The sequence below is a fragment of the Pocillopora damicornis genome, chromosome 13, assembly GCF_964200805.1.
Source record: "Pocillopora damicornis chromosome 13, jaPocDami1.2, whole genome shotgun sequence".
Lineage (NCBI taxonomy): Eukaryota > Metazoa > Cnidaria > Anthozoa > Scleractinia > Pocilloporidae > Pocillopora > Pocillopora damicornis.
Genome location: NC_142682.1, coordinates 16,398,248 through 16,413,521, shown reverse-complemented (window position 1 = coordinate 16,413,521; position 15,274 = coordinate 16,398,248). Strand labels below are relative to the sequence as shown.

Below are 15,274 nucleotides of genomic sequence, written 5' to 3'. Positions count from 1 at the left end.
AGTATTTTACAAACACCGTGCACGCGAAAGTCAAATTTTCATAAGTCGCGCCGTCTTAGTATTTTCGCTGCTTCTTTTTTTCTTCATTTTCTTTCTCAGTTTTTCTTCTTAGCAAAACTGACCCTCATTGAGAATGGTGATGATCGGTTACCTGATTATTACATATGCATTATTGACCAAACCTAAAGTCAAGATAACTGAATTTTGGCCGAGTTCTTTTTTGCGTTCTTGACCAATTGATCAAGACGACTTTGAGGTCCATAGAAAAACGGAAAAAGAGGCTAATATCAAGCCATGCTTGGTCAAAAAGGATTTATCATACAGTAAAGAGATTTCGCTTTATTAAGAATCAAGAATGAACTGTTTATTTCGAGAGCCGGTAAACACTCGGCTTCTTTTCATTCTTCTTATAAACTTCGCTTTTGTCAGACGCCACAACTAGAATGCCTTGGGGGTATGATAAACAATTCATTACGAAAACTAGAGCTTTAATGACTTACAGCTTGATTTTTTATTTTTTCAAGTAATGCATTTCTATTGGCCAAGGCAAAGTATATACTATACTTGTAATGACAAATTATAAAGCGAATAGCAAAGAGATAGCACCTGCAAACGAGAGGTTGAATTGGCGACATCAGGTGAACATCATGACAGGACGGATAATGCATGCACTGTAAGTACCTCCCGTTGTTCCATACAAAGCCTTAGAAAAGTTTTCTAAGGCTTTGTATGGGACAACGGTAGGTACTTACAGTCCACGCGTTTTTCCGTCCTGTCATGGACAGCTTTCCTTACCTTACTTTAAAAATATTTTCAATAATTGATAATAGTAATTGACAGTTTCATTCTTACAGCTCTAAGCTCTCCCCTTGAGTCTAGTTTTGAAAAGATGAAATAATGTCCTGCAGCTAATCAGTAACTCTCTGACGTATAATGAATAGCTGTGGTCGCTTGTCTTTCGTACTTCTGACATTTATTTTTGTAGAGCAGTTGACGCCTTCCAAACATAATCAACAGTTTTGTCTATGAGATCTTTTCAAATAGAGTGGACAAACGGGCAAACAGTGGAAGAATGATTTAAGAATAAATGAATTCATAGAAAGCTCTGCAACATTAATGTTTAAGTTTAAAATTAGCGACAAGTAAATTACCAGAAGCGTCCAATGGGGGACAATTTTAAAGGATTTCTATCTCGCGATTACCATATGTTTTGCTATACGAGCTTAAAAATTGATTTCGAACGCACAAATCATTAATAAAAACACTTTGATGAATTGTATTCTAGCTTTCAGGAGAAGGCGTCAAACCAGCTTTATCGGTTTGAAAAGCTGAGAAAGAGCCGAGCAAATAATGGCTTACGCTTTCGCTCTAAACATAAGCGTCATAGATACATGTAACATAAACAAACAGGTTCACTTTGGCTAAATTACACGGGATGAATTACACACGTAAGAGGATATCACCCTCATCTCATTTCAGTTTGCAAAAGATTCAGCGGCTACTTTAAAAGATCTTGAGAGCGTAACATTATATTTGTTTGGTTGGATAGTCTTGTGTTTCAGGGAGTGAGTAAACAAATGATATCATCAAAGGCAACTGATGTTCTTCCATTTAAAATTTTCAAGTGAAATGTTATCACTAGCAGTTTAATTAAAAAACAGTTAGATGCTACTCCCCCCCCCCCCAAAAAAAAGATAAAAAACAAAAAGAAAGCAAAAAAAAATTCAGCCACTTTCTAACTTGAGATAATTTTGAATAGCTTATCGCTTCTGCTGCGATAGGCGATGCGAGAATGAACAATGGAATATCACTGACACGAAAATGCTCTCCGCTACCATTGCTTTATACTTTAATAAAAGTAGTTAACTCGAAAGATATTTATTGCTGCGCTCGGTTAAAACTTTGTGGCAGAAACTCAAAATCATTCTGTCATGCTTGTCTTCATTCATTCTTCCGTGTAGTATGAGGCAAATATGGGAAACAAATACACTTTAACATACAAAAGAAATTGCCTCGGGTAGGCTCTCGAGCTCGAGTCTTTTATATCGAGCTCGGTTTCCCGGGAACAAATATTGATCCACAACTTGGATAAATTGATCTACAGTCTAATTCAGTTATAATCACTTCAGTGTTCCGGTAAGATTAAATGTATTTGTGCTAGCTGTATTTGACAAAGATTTGGGAATACTGAGATCAAAGATGGAAAGAAATGTTTTCCGCGTATTATATCTTATTTGAATTCAAGCTTGAGAAAATAAATAATAATATAGTTCCGTGCTAATTTCACCCGCCCACCTTCCCTAATTTTGCATTCCGTGTAATTCAGTTCCTTTATCAGTTTTGCCTAACTTTAGTTTCCACCAGTCACAGACCATCAAATGATAGACTTGTTTAATAAATAATGAGTCCATGATGTTGTTTCATGCTACTAATACATGGCTCTATGTTACTTCGTATAACTTAGTGTCCTCTACACAAAACCCTTGCTCCAGCAATCCTTGTCGGAACGGTTCAACTTGTGTGGCCAAGCGTGTCGATGATAATTATAAGTGCACATGCACACCAGAACTTAAAGGAAAGAACTGCCGTAAAGCCGTAGGTATTTAAATATCACCACGCTCTCAACGTATGACCTTCACTACCAGTCTCGAGTTTTTAGAGCGTTATGACGGCGAGCAAACATTCAAACGGTCAGCTTTAGAAATTCTCCACTGTGACCAAAATCCATCATGAACTCGTTGATAAAACCCAGCAAATTATTTTTACAATACGTACTCAGATTAAGAATACCCAAACATCAAAATCTTGCCGACCTCATCTCGCTTACCTGGTATGATTCGCAAAGTAAGAAAGGATCTCTATACAGTTATCTCAAGAATTTTCCTTTCACAAGCTCCTCACATAATAACATACAGTGTCGAGGCTATTCCTCAACAATTTCTTAAGTCCATTCCTCAATTTTTTCGTTTTTCTATAGATTCGTAAGACCATGAAGCCTCAGTAGCTTGTTCTTTACATTTTCATTCCTTTTCAGTCGCCCGTGGTGAACTTAGTTTGCTCTGGAATTGTGATTTGTCTCTATTGTTTCCCTCCTTTCACCATATGGCAAGTTTAGATAGTTCCTGTTTCGAATTTCGCTTCGCTGGGTAATCTTTGATGTGTTTTGCAGGTTATTACGGCTTGTTACGAGTTCTTAATCCAAAATGGAAGGTTGTTGTGCTAGCAGTTTGTGACGTTCTCCGCCCGAACAATAAAGACGTTGTTTGGAAGGCTAAAACCGCATGTCCGGCCCGGAAATGCGGTTTTACTACATCCATATTGAAATCACTTGACTGTGATCCTTGCAAACTGACTAGCTCTCATCGATGCGATTTCATCACAAATCGCACCATATTATGTTCTTAATCACATCTTTTTTCTCAGCCAATGAGACAGCTTTACTAAAACACAGCAACCAAACAAATTTCAAGGCTTGTTTGAAGAAATCAATGAGAAACAAATTTTGCAACTTTTTACAAACAAGCTCATTACACTAGATCAATAAAATACCTGTACAGCCGAAAAAATGCTTGTATTGAGCGACTGAAGTTTGTGATCCAAAATAGATGTGATAAAGTGGTAATCGAACTTCGTTTATTGCAACTTTGGATTGAAATCGTAATGATTCTTGTGATTTGAAATCAAACATGCGCTGCGCGCTCGTCTGATTTGAAATCAAACATGCGCTGCGCGCTCGTCTGATTTGAAATCAAGCGTATGATTTCAGACCAAATTGCTCTTCACTCAGTTCAATAACCACTACTTCTATATTAAGAGGTTGTGGCGGCGTATTGATACATCTATACAAACACATGAAGTCCATAGTTATTCTAACTTAACACTTGTTTAAGTGTTCAAACTCTCGTGTTACATCGAGATATTACAAGCTGATCACCGCTACATTTTGGAGTTGAGGGTTAATGTTATAAAATGTGACGACGGCTGTTCCTCTATACTTCAAAAGTAAGCAATCTCCAAAAGAAAAGCAGCGACGAATCTCTTAACACGATTATTATGACCAATGACGATGAATAACTTGTTGTCGAGGAGAGAAGAAATAAGAGGATATTACTAGTACCAACAAGCAAACTTTTACTGATTGAACGCTCAGAAAACATTTGAAATAAATGCATGCTATATCTAGGTCTGCCTTGATGTTTACCATGGAACCAAGAAAGGAGAAAACCTATCGTAGGCCTATACTTATGTGCCTTTTATCATGGACTTCCTGACCTTTTTCACCAATTGCTACGCCACCCTTCTGGCCATGTGAATTAGTGAACGCAGTGCGGATGAATGACGCACTAACATCGGAACAAAAATAGGTGCATGTCATAAAACAACCCCCTGTGTGGGCAGAAATCAGGAAGCCCCTGTAGAACGGATCATCACAAATCAGAAGTTGGTAGGAATTAGCCGAATCAGCCCCCACGCCGTCCCAAAACCCATAGGAGTATGCAGATTTTCCGTAATTGAGGGAGGCCTTAATAGCTTGATTGTTTCGTGACTTGAAGTAAATCTTCTTTCTAGTTGAGTGATCCTCAAAGATGATTTCTCTGAACTGAAATAATCATAAAGAAATAATAAACTTAATGATTCTGGTGGAAAGCAAAGTAAGGAGAATCAATACAGAATGGAGGAGTCAGTCTGTCTAAAACGCAATTTAAAAGAGATAGAGGAACTTAGCAATAAATTTGAACAACATTAACATCAACGAGCAAACAGGTACTTGTTATAGACGGCTTTTTTGTGGAGTCCTAGAAGCAAGGTGGTCACATTGAGTTATTTACATACAGCTGTTTCGAGAAAGTTTGCTTGAGAATGAAGCAAAAGTGCAAGCGACAATGTTAAAGGATAATCTGAGTATCCAGAACTCCTTTTACTTCACTAAGCGAAATAAATCCGTTAATCAATCAAATCCACTGTATCTCGTTCTTAGAATGACGTTTTCTCAGATTTCCTGAAATCTTGAGGTCGCCTACTCACAATATCTTGCGGAGTTATCACGTGCACTTTTACACTTTTTTTCCGACAACATTTTACGAAACTGCTATATTCAATTGCATGTGCCCAAGGATGATAATGGAGTAATGTGCTTTATATTAAAATCTCGCAAAAAGGAATCTCTGTGGCATGATCATTAATATCAACTAACAAACTTACTGGGATGTTGTTGCAATCGGTTCTGTAGCCGTCACTTCCATAAGGAAACTGGGCGTTGTATGTAACCTCACTCTTAGGTCTGACATATTCATCGGTAGTGTAACACATGGTCCATCCTCCATTGTGTGACGTCATGTCACAGTAGGCCTGAAATGCATTGGAATGGCTTCCTCCATCCGGGTCCAACCACTACATGCCATTACCCCGGGAAAAACCTCGTTCCTTAATGTCCAGGCAATGAAGTCCAACAAATGGACCTGAACATTAAAAGAAATAATAACAGAGTTTATGTGGCTAAAAGAAGTTGGCGTATCAGTATGACTTATGAAGAAGAAAAAAAAAAGAAAACGTTAGAGCAAAGTGACCTAACTCCCCTCCCCCTTCTACGCTCGGCGTGTCGGAGTCTTCTTCGTTTTTAATAAAATCGAGATATTTAAGATTGACAAGCTAAGTTTTCTTTCTAACAAAAGGACTACTATTTCTATGACCAGGTCCGTGTCACTGAGACAAGAGAATTACAGTTTATATTCTCTTGAGTGAAGTTATCATACGAAATCACAGCTGTCAAATGACACTTTCAGTCGTGTACTTTCCTATTAGTAGCAGCCCCAATTGATTTACTTAAATTGGGAGGGGACGTATAGCTTAAACTGAAACAAGATTGTACTTCCAGTTTTACTGAAATGATGGAATATGGGATTCTTCATCGTATTCCCTGTACTTATCGGACGGAAGCAGTTCACACAAAAATTGTCCCCACTTATCAGGAAATACAGCCAGGTTATACGAAAAACACGAAGTGATTTCCAAACAGGAAAATACGCACTCGCTGCCATCTTGGACAAGCTCTGAACCAATTCTTGTAATTTTTTTGATTAAGAAAAAGCTTCAAGTTTGAAGTTGATGTAAGACACTAGAGGAAATTTCGGAACAAGCGAGCTGGCAAGTAGTAACAGGAGAACCAAACCAAGGTTTGTAAACATGCCAGACGCCGTAATTTACGTTATTAAAACGAGAGCACAGACGAAAATCTTCAAAGAGAAAACAAAATGGACAGTCCGAGTTATAAAGGTTTTCACTCTCAGCTAGATTGCGAGCTTACGTACGGTAATAAAAATCAAACACAGCTAACACTCGTATAGTATATATAGTTTTATGTTCAAAAACAAAGCAGAACAAAACAGGAATGATGAAAAAAATAACCAAACTGGCCTAACTGTCAAAATTCATTCTAATCATGACAGCGTCAGAGCGACTGCGATCATGCCGAGGTCCATCGCGGCTAGTTCATCATGCGATCTCTGGTCATCGCAGTGAAGCAAGCCTCAGAAGCTACATCGGCCGCCCTTTGAGTGAAAAATAATAACTTGCTCTGATATCCTTTCCGATGCTTCGAGTGGAAGGCCACATCAGTCATTGCAGCCGAGTTTTACGGCACTGTCATCCCGAGCGATCTTGATTACGTCTAGTGTTTCTCCCTACACTTCTTTCGTGCTCTAGCCGCTTCCTGCGTGCTTTATAACAGAACAGAGCACAGTCAAGGCTTCTCTATTTGTTAACAAGAATTCAAGAACTGTTATCAAATTTGGACGAAAAGCGCTAGCTCCCTGCCGTGGATACAGGCGTACATCATATAAAAAAAAATTCAAAGTGCTCTGTGAGCAAACTCGTGAATTGACACATGATTTTTTGGATTATGTTTAATGTTATCTGGTTTTGGGAATTTTGTGGTTGATTGTCATATCTAGAGTATGAGCAGTAGTTCAGTGTTCGCTAATGTAGCAAAGAAACAAAGTAAAGTTGGGATAAGAAGGCATTACAAATGAAATGATCATGCTATTGCATTTGACAAGGGTGGATGATGTCATGTGTTTTAAACGTATATCATTTCTGTTTCTGGTTCAAAAGAAAAGGTTGGAAGTAAATGTGGTTAAAAAGTAAAATTTACTGTCTATCATTGTAAATATTAGAAAATCAAGGCAATGTTGTCTTAATGAAAACATTAACGATTCCCTCTTTATCAAATGAGACAAACGGGAACGATTTTTGAGTGATATAACTAAGCCAAGACTGCTACTGTCATTTTGGATCTCCGCTTGGGTAGATTTTAGTCACGTGCTAGGCAACATACTGAATCAATATATAACAAGATAGAATTTCATTTTCATTTCGTTAGTCGCCGGCATCTTCTGTTGTTTCACACAGGAAAAACACACGATACGAAGCGTAAAGATCGATTTTGTCCTCAATCTCACGCCGTGGCAGAAAAAGCTTTTGAACATCTGTAAACTCCGAGCGCTTCGCAGTAAAGGATATTTTCAATGAATCTTCGGATTGTTTTCAAGTTCAAGGATTGTAAATTACAATTTTATGAAAAACGAAAGTTGTTCTGTTATTTCAGTGTGAATCCTTGCATGCCTGCCAGTCGCTGGCGCCGCTTGTTGAAACTAAAACGAAAAAAAAAAATCTTTTAAGATTATCATTGGCGTCTTTGTCACCCCACCACTATTCTTAGCAACAAAGGTCGCCATTTCGTTTGTTTATTGCTCGCCAAAAACTATCAAATGCACTCAAAAGCCTAAAATCTAAAAAAAGTTTACAGGAATCGACCAATCGAGCGAGCGAGCGAACGAGCGAACGAGCGAGTGCCATTCCCCACATCGTATCTACAACTCGCTCTTGCGCATGCGCGCAATTCACGAGTTAAAAAGTGAAAGATAAAAAATTAAAGAAAACGTGCGATTGCACTAAAACTTCTTAGTGGTTAACTGATTTTATTTTCAATGTCACCAACAACCATTAACACATCTTTTGTTGACATTGTTCTAATGCGAGTTCGAAATGCATATCTGATTGTATTTTTTTAAGCCACATAACAGTCACCGTCCTTAATTCGTAAACAAAAACAACTTTTCTCACCCTGGGAAGCCAATTATATATTGACTTGAATATCTGCACCTGACAACGACACTGACCGCGGGAGCCAATAAGAGAATGACTTAAGACAAGACTTGAATAACCTCTCGTTACGCGGGTTGGCAATTTCGACTTCGTCCTTCTAATGGAACTGCGCGATTATCAGTTGAATTGAACGAAATATTTATAATACAAATGGATGTTTACGAATTCGTTTTCGATTTACTGCAGGCACAGAAAAAATCAAGACTGTTCATAGAAGATTGCGATGTTGCTTTAAAAAAAAACTGTAAACAAACGAATTACAACTTTGTTTTTTTGTAACCTGTCATCTCAGTTTTCCCCTTTAGACAGAGGCTTGATGCCAACACAAAATATCAACTGTTTACTTCGATTTCACTGTTTATTGCTTTGCTAAGCCAATGAATGTACGTGAACGTAGAATTAAAAATACATAATCCTTCTACTTTCTTTCTGAACAAATCTTGTTGTTCGTAATCATTCCGCCTGCTTACCTATTTTTCCAATGGATTATATATTGACAACGACCTACAAAATGTTGCATTTATAAAATTACAACAATACCGAAATCACTCTTTACATTATACTTGTGAAATATTCTCTCAAGAGAGTCTGGGGTCATATTAAGATGAAGCCCTCTGTCTTTTCTTGTTACCTTGGTTGGTTAATGACAGAGGGATGTTACACGTAGATTGCCTCTACAACTACTACTACGAATACTTCCTTTATTTTATGGTGACACAGATTCTACTAAATCAGCATATAAATTGCTTCAACCACTACTACAACATCTTCCTCTACTGTATTGTGACACAGATTCTATGAAATCAGCATGTAAATTGCTTAAAGTCCTACTACTACATCTTCCTTTACTGTATTGCCTCACAGATTCCACCACATTTATACAATCTGCGCATAGGTGTAGGATGGGCAAATCTTGGCGTGTGTTAGTGATATATACATCCTGAGTTACATTAAGCTAAAAGATACAATTACCACGCAGTTACAAGTTTTAAAGTCAAAGCTGTCTCTTATTTTAAGCCAACTCTGATGTGCCTTTTTTCTTGTTATTTTATTCAAACGTTAATCCAAATCTTTATTTTCATTCTTCACAATAATTGCAAACATTCGTCACGAAAAAAAGCTTAAAACTTAGTTGTAGTAAATTGCTCGCAAATATGGGTGAAATTTAAGGATACTCTTATGCCTAAAGGAACAACATACATGTTTCATTTGACGTCTTACCATTTTAAAATATCAGATAAGAATCTGATATTAGATAAGAAGAAGAATTTGCATACATTAAAGTTTTCTATGAAAACTGTTGACTTTTTTTTTTGTGCTTGAAATGTGCCCTAAAGCCATATTTTGCACAAAAAATGCGCAATAAGCCAAAAATTGTTCGAGGTTGTTTGGACCACAAAAAGTTGCTCAGACGTTGTCGTGCACAATCGGGACAAGCCTAGATACGACTTACATGTTATGCTCATGTTTAAATATGACATACATAAGAAGGAAATTATGCAGCTCAATCCGTAAATGTCTCAGCGCAGACCGACACTGATGAGCCTTTTATCGAGTGGTCTGTGGCCATCGGTGTTAAAGGACACACCAGAGTAATGCGAATCGCTAGATGCAGTACGGAAGTATAGGGAGTCTCTCTCGTTACACCAGCTATGACACTGCTTGTAACAATTTCTGTAACCAGAAACGAAGAAGCCGCTGTAGAATGAGGTATCACAAATCAGTAGCTGATAGTCGTCGGTTTTGATCACTCCCACTCCGTCCCAAAATCCGTAAGTAGAAGCATCGTTCCCATAATTCAAATTGGCCGTTATGGACTGGTTGGTTCTTCGCTTGAAATACACTTTAGCCAAAGTTTGATGATCCAAGAACATAATCTCTGTAAACTGAAAAAAGAAACAATGCCTCGTATTACATGGTGTGAAATTCCGACCTTTTTACAGCCTTAGTCCAGGTTTTAAGTGCTTTAGTATTTTCTTTAGTTAAGAAGATACAGCAGCAGCCATTTTCAGTGCAGTGAAGGAGTAGATACCAGTATATGAAATGCATCGTAAGGAGAGAATTGTTTGAAAAATTTTCTTGAATTTAACACAAAAATACTAACACCTATTTATGCGTCATGCAATAACACAAAAAATGAAATAGTATTTCGAGATCCATATTCATAGAGATAAGAGATTATTCAATCAGCTTACAGAGATGTTGTTGCAGTTGGTCCTGTAGCCGACAGTTCCATAAGGAATAGAGGCGTCGTATGTGACCTCAGTCTTAGGTCTGATATATTCATCGGTAGTGTAACACATGGTCCATCCTCCATTGTGTGACGTCATGTCGCAGTAGGCCAAGAATGCATTGGAATGGCTTCCTCCATCCGGGTCTAACCAGTACATGCCATCTCCTTGTGAGAGACTTCGCTCCTTGATGTCCAAGCAATTCTTTCCAACAAAGGGGCCTGATTATTAATTGAATCGAAGTAATTATTAATCTTTATGTAAGGAAAGAGAAATTTCACTTTCTGATTTTCATGCCAGAACGTATATTTTACACCGATGAGGTGAGAAAATGGGTCACCGTACGTTAATGCGCTTTTAACCGCAAGCTTAGCAACGGCGAGTGAACATTCAATGCCCCTTCGTCAGAGTGAAATATTGAAATACAAGATGCATGTATTGTGGCACTTTGATGAAGAAGAATCAGCAACATCTACTAAGGCATATAGGAAAAAGGCCTATGAAGGCTATAACCAGAGAGTCTAAACTTTTTTCGGGCCTCTTATCACTGTTTCCCACATCTATATCAGCTTGTTCTGAAATTGGAACCCTTTGTAGGCCATTAGAGGGTAATAACACGGGGTTGAACTGTGTTCAACTGTGAACGAAAGAGATAGAAATGAAGGGAATTGTAACCAATAAGAAAGAAAGGGAACAGAAAAGGCGTGAATTTCTTATTATGATACCTGTTTTGCAGGCTTTTCCGTTGTAAAACCGAGGACACCAACTGCAGTAATAATCGCCATCTTTGAATTTGGCAACACATTTTCCTTTGTTTATGCAAGGATCGTTGATGCAGGGACTCTGTTTCCACAAAACACATGAGAGAAAGGTAACTTTATCATCCCAGATAAATTACTCATTCTCAAGAACTTTTGGGCCCATTATCACAAGAATAAGAACATTCAGAGGCGGCGTAGTGAACTTAACACACGTGCTAAGTTAACCAAGGAATTCTTCTTACCATAACTTCATTTGCCTCATTGAAGTTGCCAGCTAATATTACAGCTGTCAATTCAGACTTTTCTCCGAACATTATTCCAAAATCAGCCCTGGGCCACAAGTCTCCTTCGCAGCCGTTGTTGGGTCTCCAAATGCAACGCACTCTCCCCCCCTCCCCCCCCACCCCCTCCAACTACTGAACGCGTTGCTTGACGAGGACCTAACAACAGCTGTGATCGAGGAGACCAGGCACAAGCAGTTGTAGATAGTCTCCTTGATCGCAGCTGTTGTTTGGTCCCCAAATACAAGTTGGATTTATTATAGTCTGCAAACTCCACAAATGTATCGGCCATGTTCACGTCGTATACTCCTTAATCTACAATGATCAGAACTGTTTCACATACCCATCTTTTATGAAACCCAGCCAGAAAATTATTATGTATAAAATCGATAGTGTGACTGCCGATCACACAAAATAATGTATTTTCAACACAATTTTCTTGCTCTAATCCCTGAATTTGCTAAAACACTTGAAAAGGTTTATCTTTATTTATGATAATGCTAATGTTACTAGAGCGTTTTTCGATTCAAACTACACTCACCGTTTTACTAAAATGATGAAACGTCGGGTTGTGAATCAATTCATTGGGCATCCTGTGCTTGTCAGAAGGTAGAAGTTCACACAACAGTTTTCCGTTGATATCAGGAAATGTAGCCAGGTTAAAAGAAGAACATGAAGTGACTTGTAAACAAGCCAATCCACACTCGGTGTCCTTTTGGACAAGTTCTGAACCGATTATTGTGATGTTCAGGTAGGAAAATTGTTCGTGCTTGAAGTTCGCATATGATACACCTGGCTCAGCAAAATTTTGCCGAACACCTTTAAACAGAAGGAATTACATTCATATTAGTTTTATCAAGCTATGGCAAAATATTCGAGAATGATTTCCTGTCAGAATCTAAAACTCTATTTTAAAGGAGTGCGCTTTATGAAACACTTTTAGACAGGACAGCGGCTGAGTGTAACCTTACGTAAGAGACGAAAAATTTTTTTTGCAGGATATGCCAAAGCAGTGAGGTTAAAAAGCATGAGAACCCTTAACTTATACTGATCAAAGTCTCGGTAACTAAGCACATTAGTGAGTTATTCGGACCCGACGTTCAATCAGAAGCAGTTTAAAAGATGTCAACTGCTGTGTTTTTTTATTAGGACGCTTCGGGTTGCTTCGTTTAAGTACCTTTTCCCTCCGACTATTTATACCAAGTTATTACAAAGTGCGACAAGTATTTTTAAAAAGAGCCACAGTTTATTTCTATTATCACAAATTGCGATGGTCTGTTATTACAAAGTGCGACAGCATTTTTGTTACACTGTGACAAGTGTTATAGAAAGTGCCACAGGTATTGGAAAATGCGACAATTTTACTACAAAGTGTGACAGGTATTTTAAAGTGCGACAGAACCTCCCGCATCACCGGCGACTGAATTAAAACTGTTTAGCTCAGTCCTACTGTTATTATTCAAAATTATGCTTAAAAGATACTTAATGGAAAAAATTTAACAGGGCTGTTCAAAACAAAAGCTAAATGTATATTGAACGGAAATATCAGAGAGAATGCCTTGTTATCATTTCCAACAGTTACATCCTTTACGACAAAGTATATTTAATAGAGGACATCTAACTGACGATTAAAATTTTGGCCATTTTACAGTCAATTCTTACACTTAACAGCTAAATTTAACCACATTAAAACCCTCCTAAAACATTTTTAGACAGGTCTACTTTGTGAGTGTAGTTCAATTGAGCAGTGACCGTTTTGTGAGTAATCATTTAAAGCTACAAGCTGTTATACCTAGGTGTTAACTAAGATCTTAGTCATCACTTGGTATCATATCGATGATGATCGATGACAGCTTTGCCGAGAAAAAAGAATAGGAAAATAAAGGAAGAAAAAAATAAGCAGCAAAAAAACCGAGACGGCGCGACTCGTGAAATTTGACTTTCGTGTGTATGGTGCGTGTCAAATATTGGTCTAGATTTCCTAAAAACTTTCATTAAAAAAAAAACAAATGTATTTATGGTTTTCTTCTAGGACTGAAGAGTCAAGCCGAATTATGAAAGTGAGTGTTAACTTCTTCAAGATAGTCCTTATCGATGCTTACGGACCAAACATTGAAACTACAAAATCCGATAACATAACATATTCATGTTCGAATCAAACATAACTTCGGTCAAAAGGACATAAATAGTAAATTTCAGAAACCACACCTTCACAAATTATCAAGATATATATTACGGTCATCGTTATAATCAGATCCGTTTCTTGTAGTCGCGAATTCAGCAATGTTGTGGCACGGAGCTTCATATCTAAACTGTTGACAGACAAACTTATATATATACGTTATTTTCATAATACTCAAATGAAAGTTTCAAAAACAAGCACCTGTGTCCCTATCTAAATGAATTATTCAACTGTTTCCTTATAAGCAAAGGCATTGCGCAAAGCGAATAATGTTTAGAAATTCAGGAACTAAAATTAGTTTGTTCATGAAAGCTGTTAGCAATAAAATGATACACGTACGGATAATACAAAGACTATTAAAGAAACTTGTGCGGTTGCGCCAGAAAATTGAAAATCCCCATTAAGAACAAACAAACCCTTCTTACTCTTACCACACCGATCGAAGATTAATACGACAAAATTTAGAGTATTTGTGCCGTCAATCTTTGAACATCCGAGTGATTCTCTAAATTCGTGACTTATTACAGCCTCGCCGATTGTTGAAAGCTCTAGTTTTCGTAATGAATTGTTTATCATACCCCAATGGATTCTAGTTGTGGCGTCTGACAATAGCTTAGTTTATAGGAAGAATGAGAAGAAGCCGAGTGTTTACCGGCTCTCGAAATAAACAGTTCATTCTTGATTCTTAATAAAGCGAAATCTCTTTGCTGTATGATAAATCCTTTTTGACCAAGCATGGCTTGATATTAGCCTCTTTTTCCGTTTTTCTATGGACCTCAAAGTCGTCTTGGTCAATTGGTCAAGAACGCAAAAAAGAACTCGGCCAAAATTCAGTTATCTTGACTTTAGGTTTGGTCAATGATGCAAATGTAATAATCAGGTAACCGATCATCACCATTCTCAATGAGAGTCAGTTTTGCTAAGAAGAAAAACTGGGAAAGAAAAGGAAGAAAAAAAGAAGCAGCGAAAATACCAAGACGGCACGACTTATGAAAATTTGACTTTCGCGTGCATGGTGTTTGTAAAATACTGATCTTCTTTTGCAGTGATTTTCAATATTTTAACAAAAACATATGTATTTACGGTTTTCATCTAGAACTGAAGAGTCGAGCTGAATAATCAAAGTACTTCAAGACAGTCCCTATCGATGCTTACGGACCAAACATTGAAAGTACAAAATCCGATAATCAAACATGGTCATAGTCGAATCAAACATAACTTCGTTCATATATAATAATCAGGTAACCAGTCATCACTGGGGTATTCATGGGACAGCGAGGCGACTTCCGCACCGACGCGACTTTACCCCTGCTATATTGCAGCATTGGGAGAATAGTTTTATTCTTGTTAAAAATTTCGTAAACGGTTCATGTAAAAGAAAAACCCGTCAAAAATCTTCCATTAAAAGGTTTCTTTGGTATGAGGAGTCCCCAAGTAAATATTAGCCCAAGTAATTCTTAAACGTCCGCTGGTTTTTAATGTACATCTCGATTGTTCGAAGCTTTGAGAGGAAAACTATGGAAAAGTTGTGAATTAATAAGGAAGTTATCTCCTCGTAATCTACACCATCATCCACGTCGTCGTCGTCATATCATCAAGAGAAATTAAGAATTTATCGATAAAATATTAAAACGAAAGCACCTTGTGTCATGGCCA

At 37.6% G+C, this 15,274-nt stretch overlaps 1 protein-coding gene and 1 pseudogene across 3 annotated transcripts in view; both read right to left on the bottom strand.

Moving 5' to 3' along the window:
- Positions 1 to 4,225: 4,225 nt before the first annotated feature.
- Positions 4,226 to 5,412, bottom strand: LOC149035715 (uncharacterized; annotated as a pseudogene).
- Positions 5,413 to 9,545: 4,133 nt separating this feature from the next.
- Positions 9,546 to 15,274, bottom strand: part of LOC113681143 (uncharacterized) — a 6,164-nt gene continuing 435 nt past the window's right edge. Inside the window, exons 1-5 of one of the 3 annotated variants that reach the window (XM_089190960.1) lie at positions 15,260 to 15,274; positions 11,978 to 12,255; positions 11,120 to 11,237; positions 10,359 to 10,615; positions 9,546 to 10,049 (exon numbers count right to left, since the gene is read on the bottom strand). The exon at positions 15,260 to 15,274 is cut by the window's right edge and continues 435 nt beyond it. In XM_089190960.1, the coding sequence (XP_089047086.1) occupies positions 9,684 to 10,049; positions 10,359 to 10,615; positions 11,120 to 11,237; positions 11,978 to 12,255; positions 15,260 to 15,274 (1,034 nt within the window). In that variant the 3' untranslated portion in view covers positions 9,546 to 9,683. Of the gene's footprint in view, positions 10,050 to 10,358; positions 10,616 to 11,119; positions 11,238 to 11,977; positions 12,256 to 13,644; positions 13,742 to 15,259 lie in introns of those variants that run through there. The other 2 variants (XM_089190962.1, XM_089190961.1) reach the window with 2 other exon arrangements.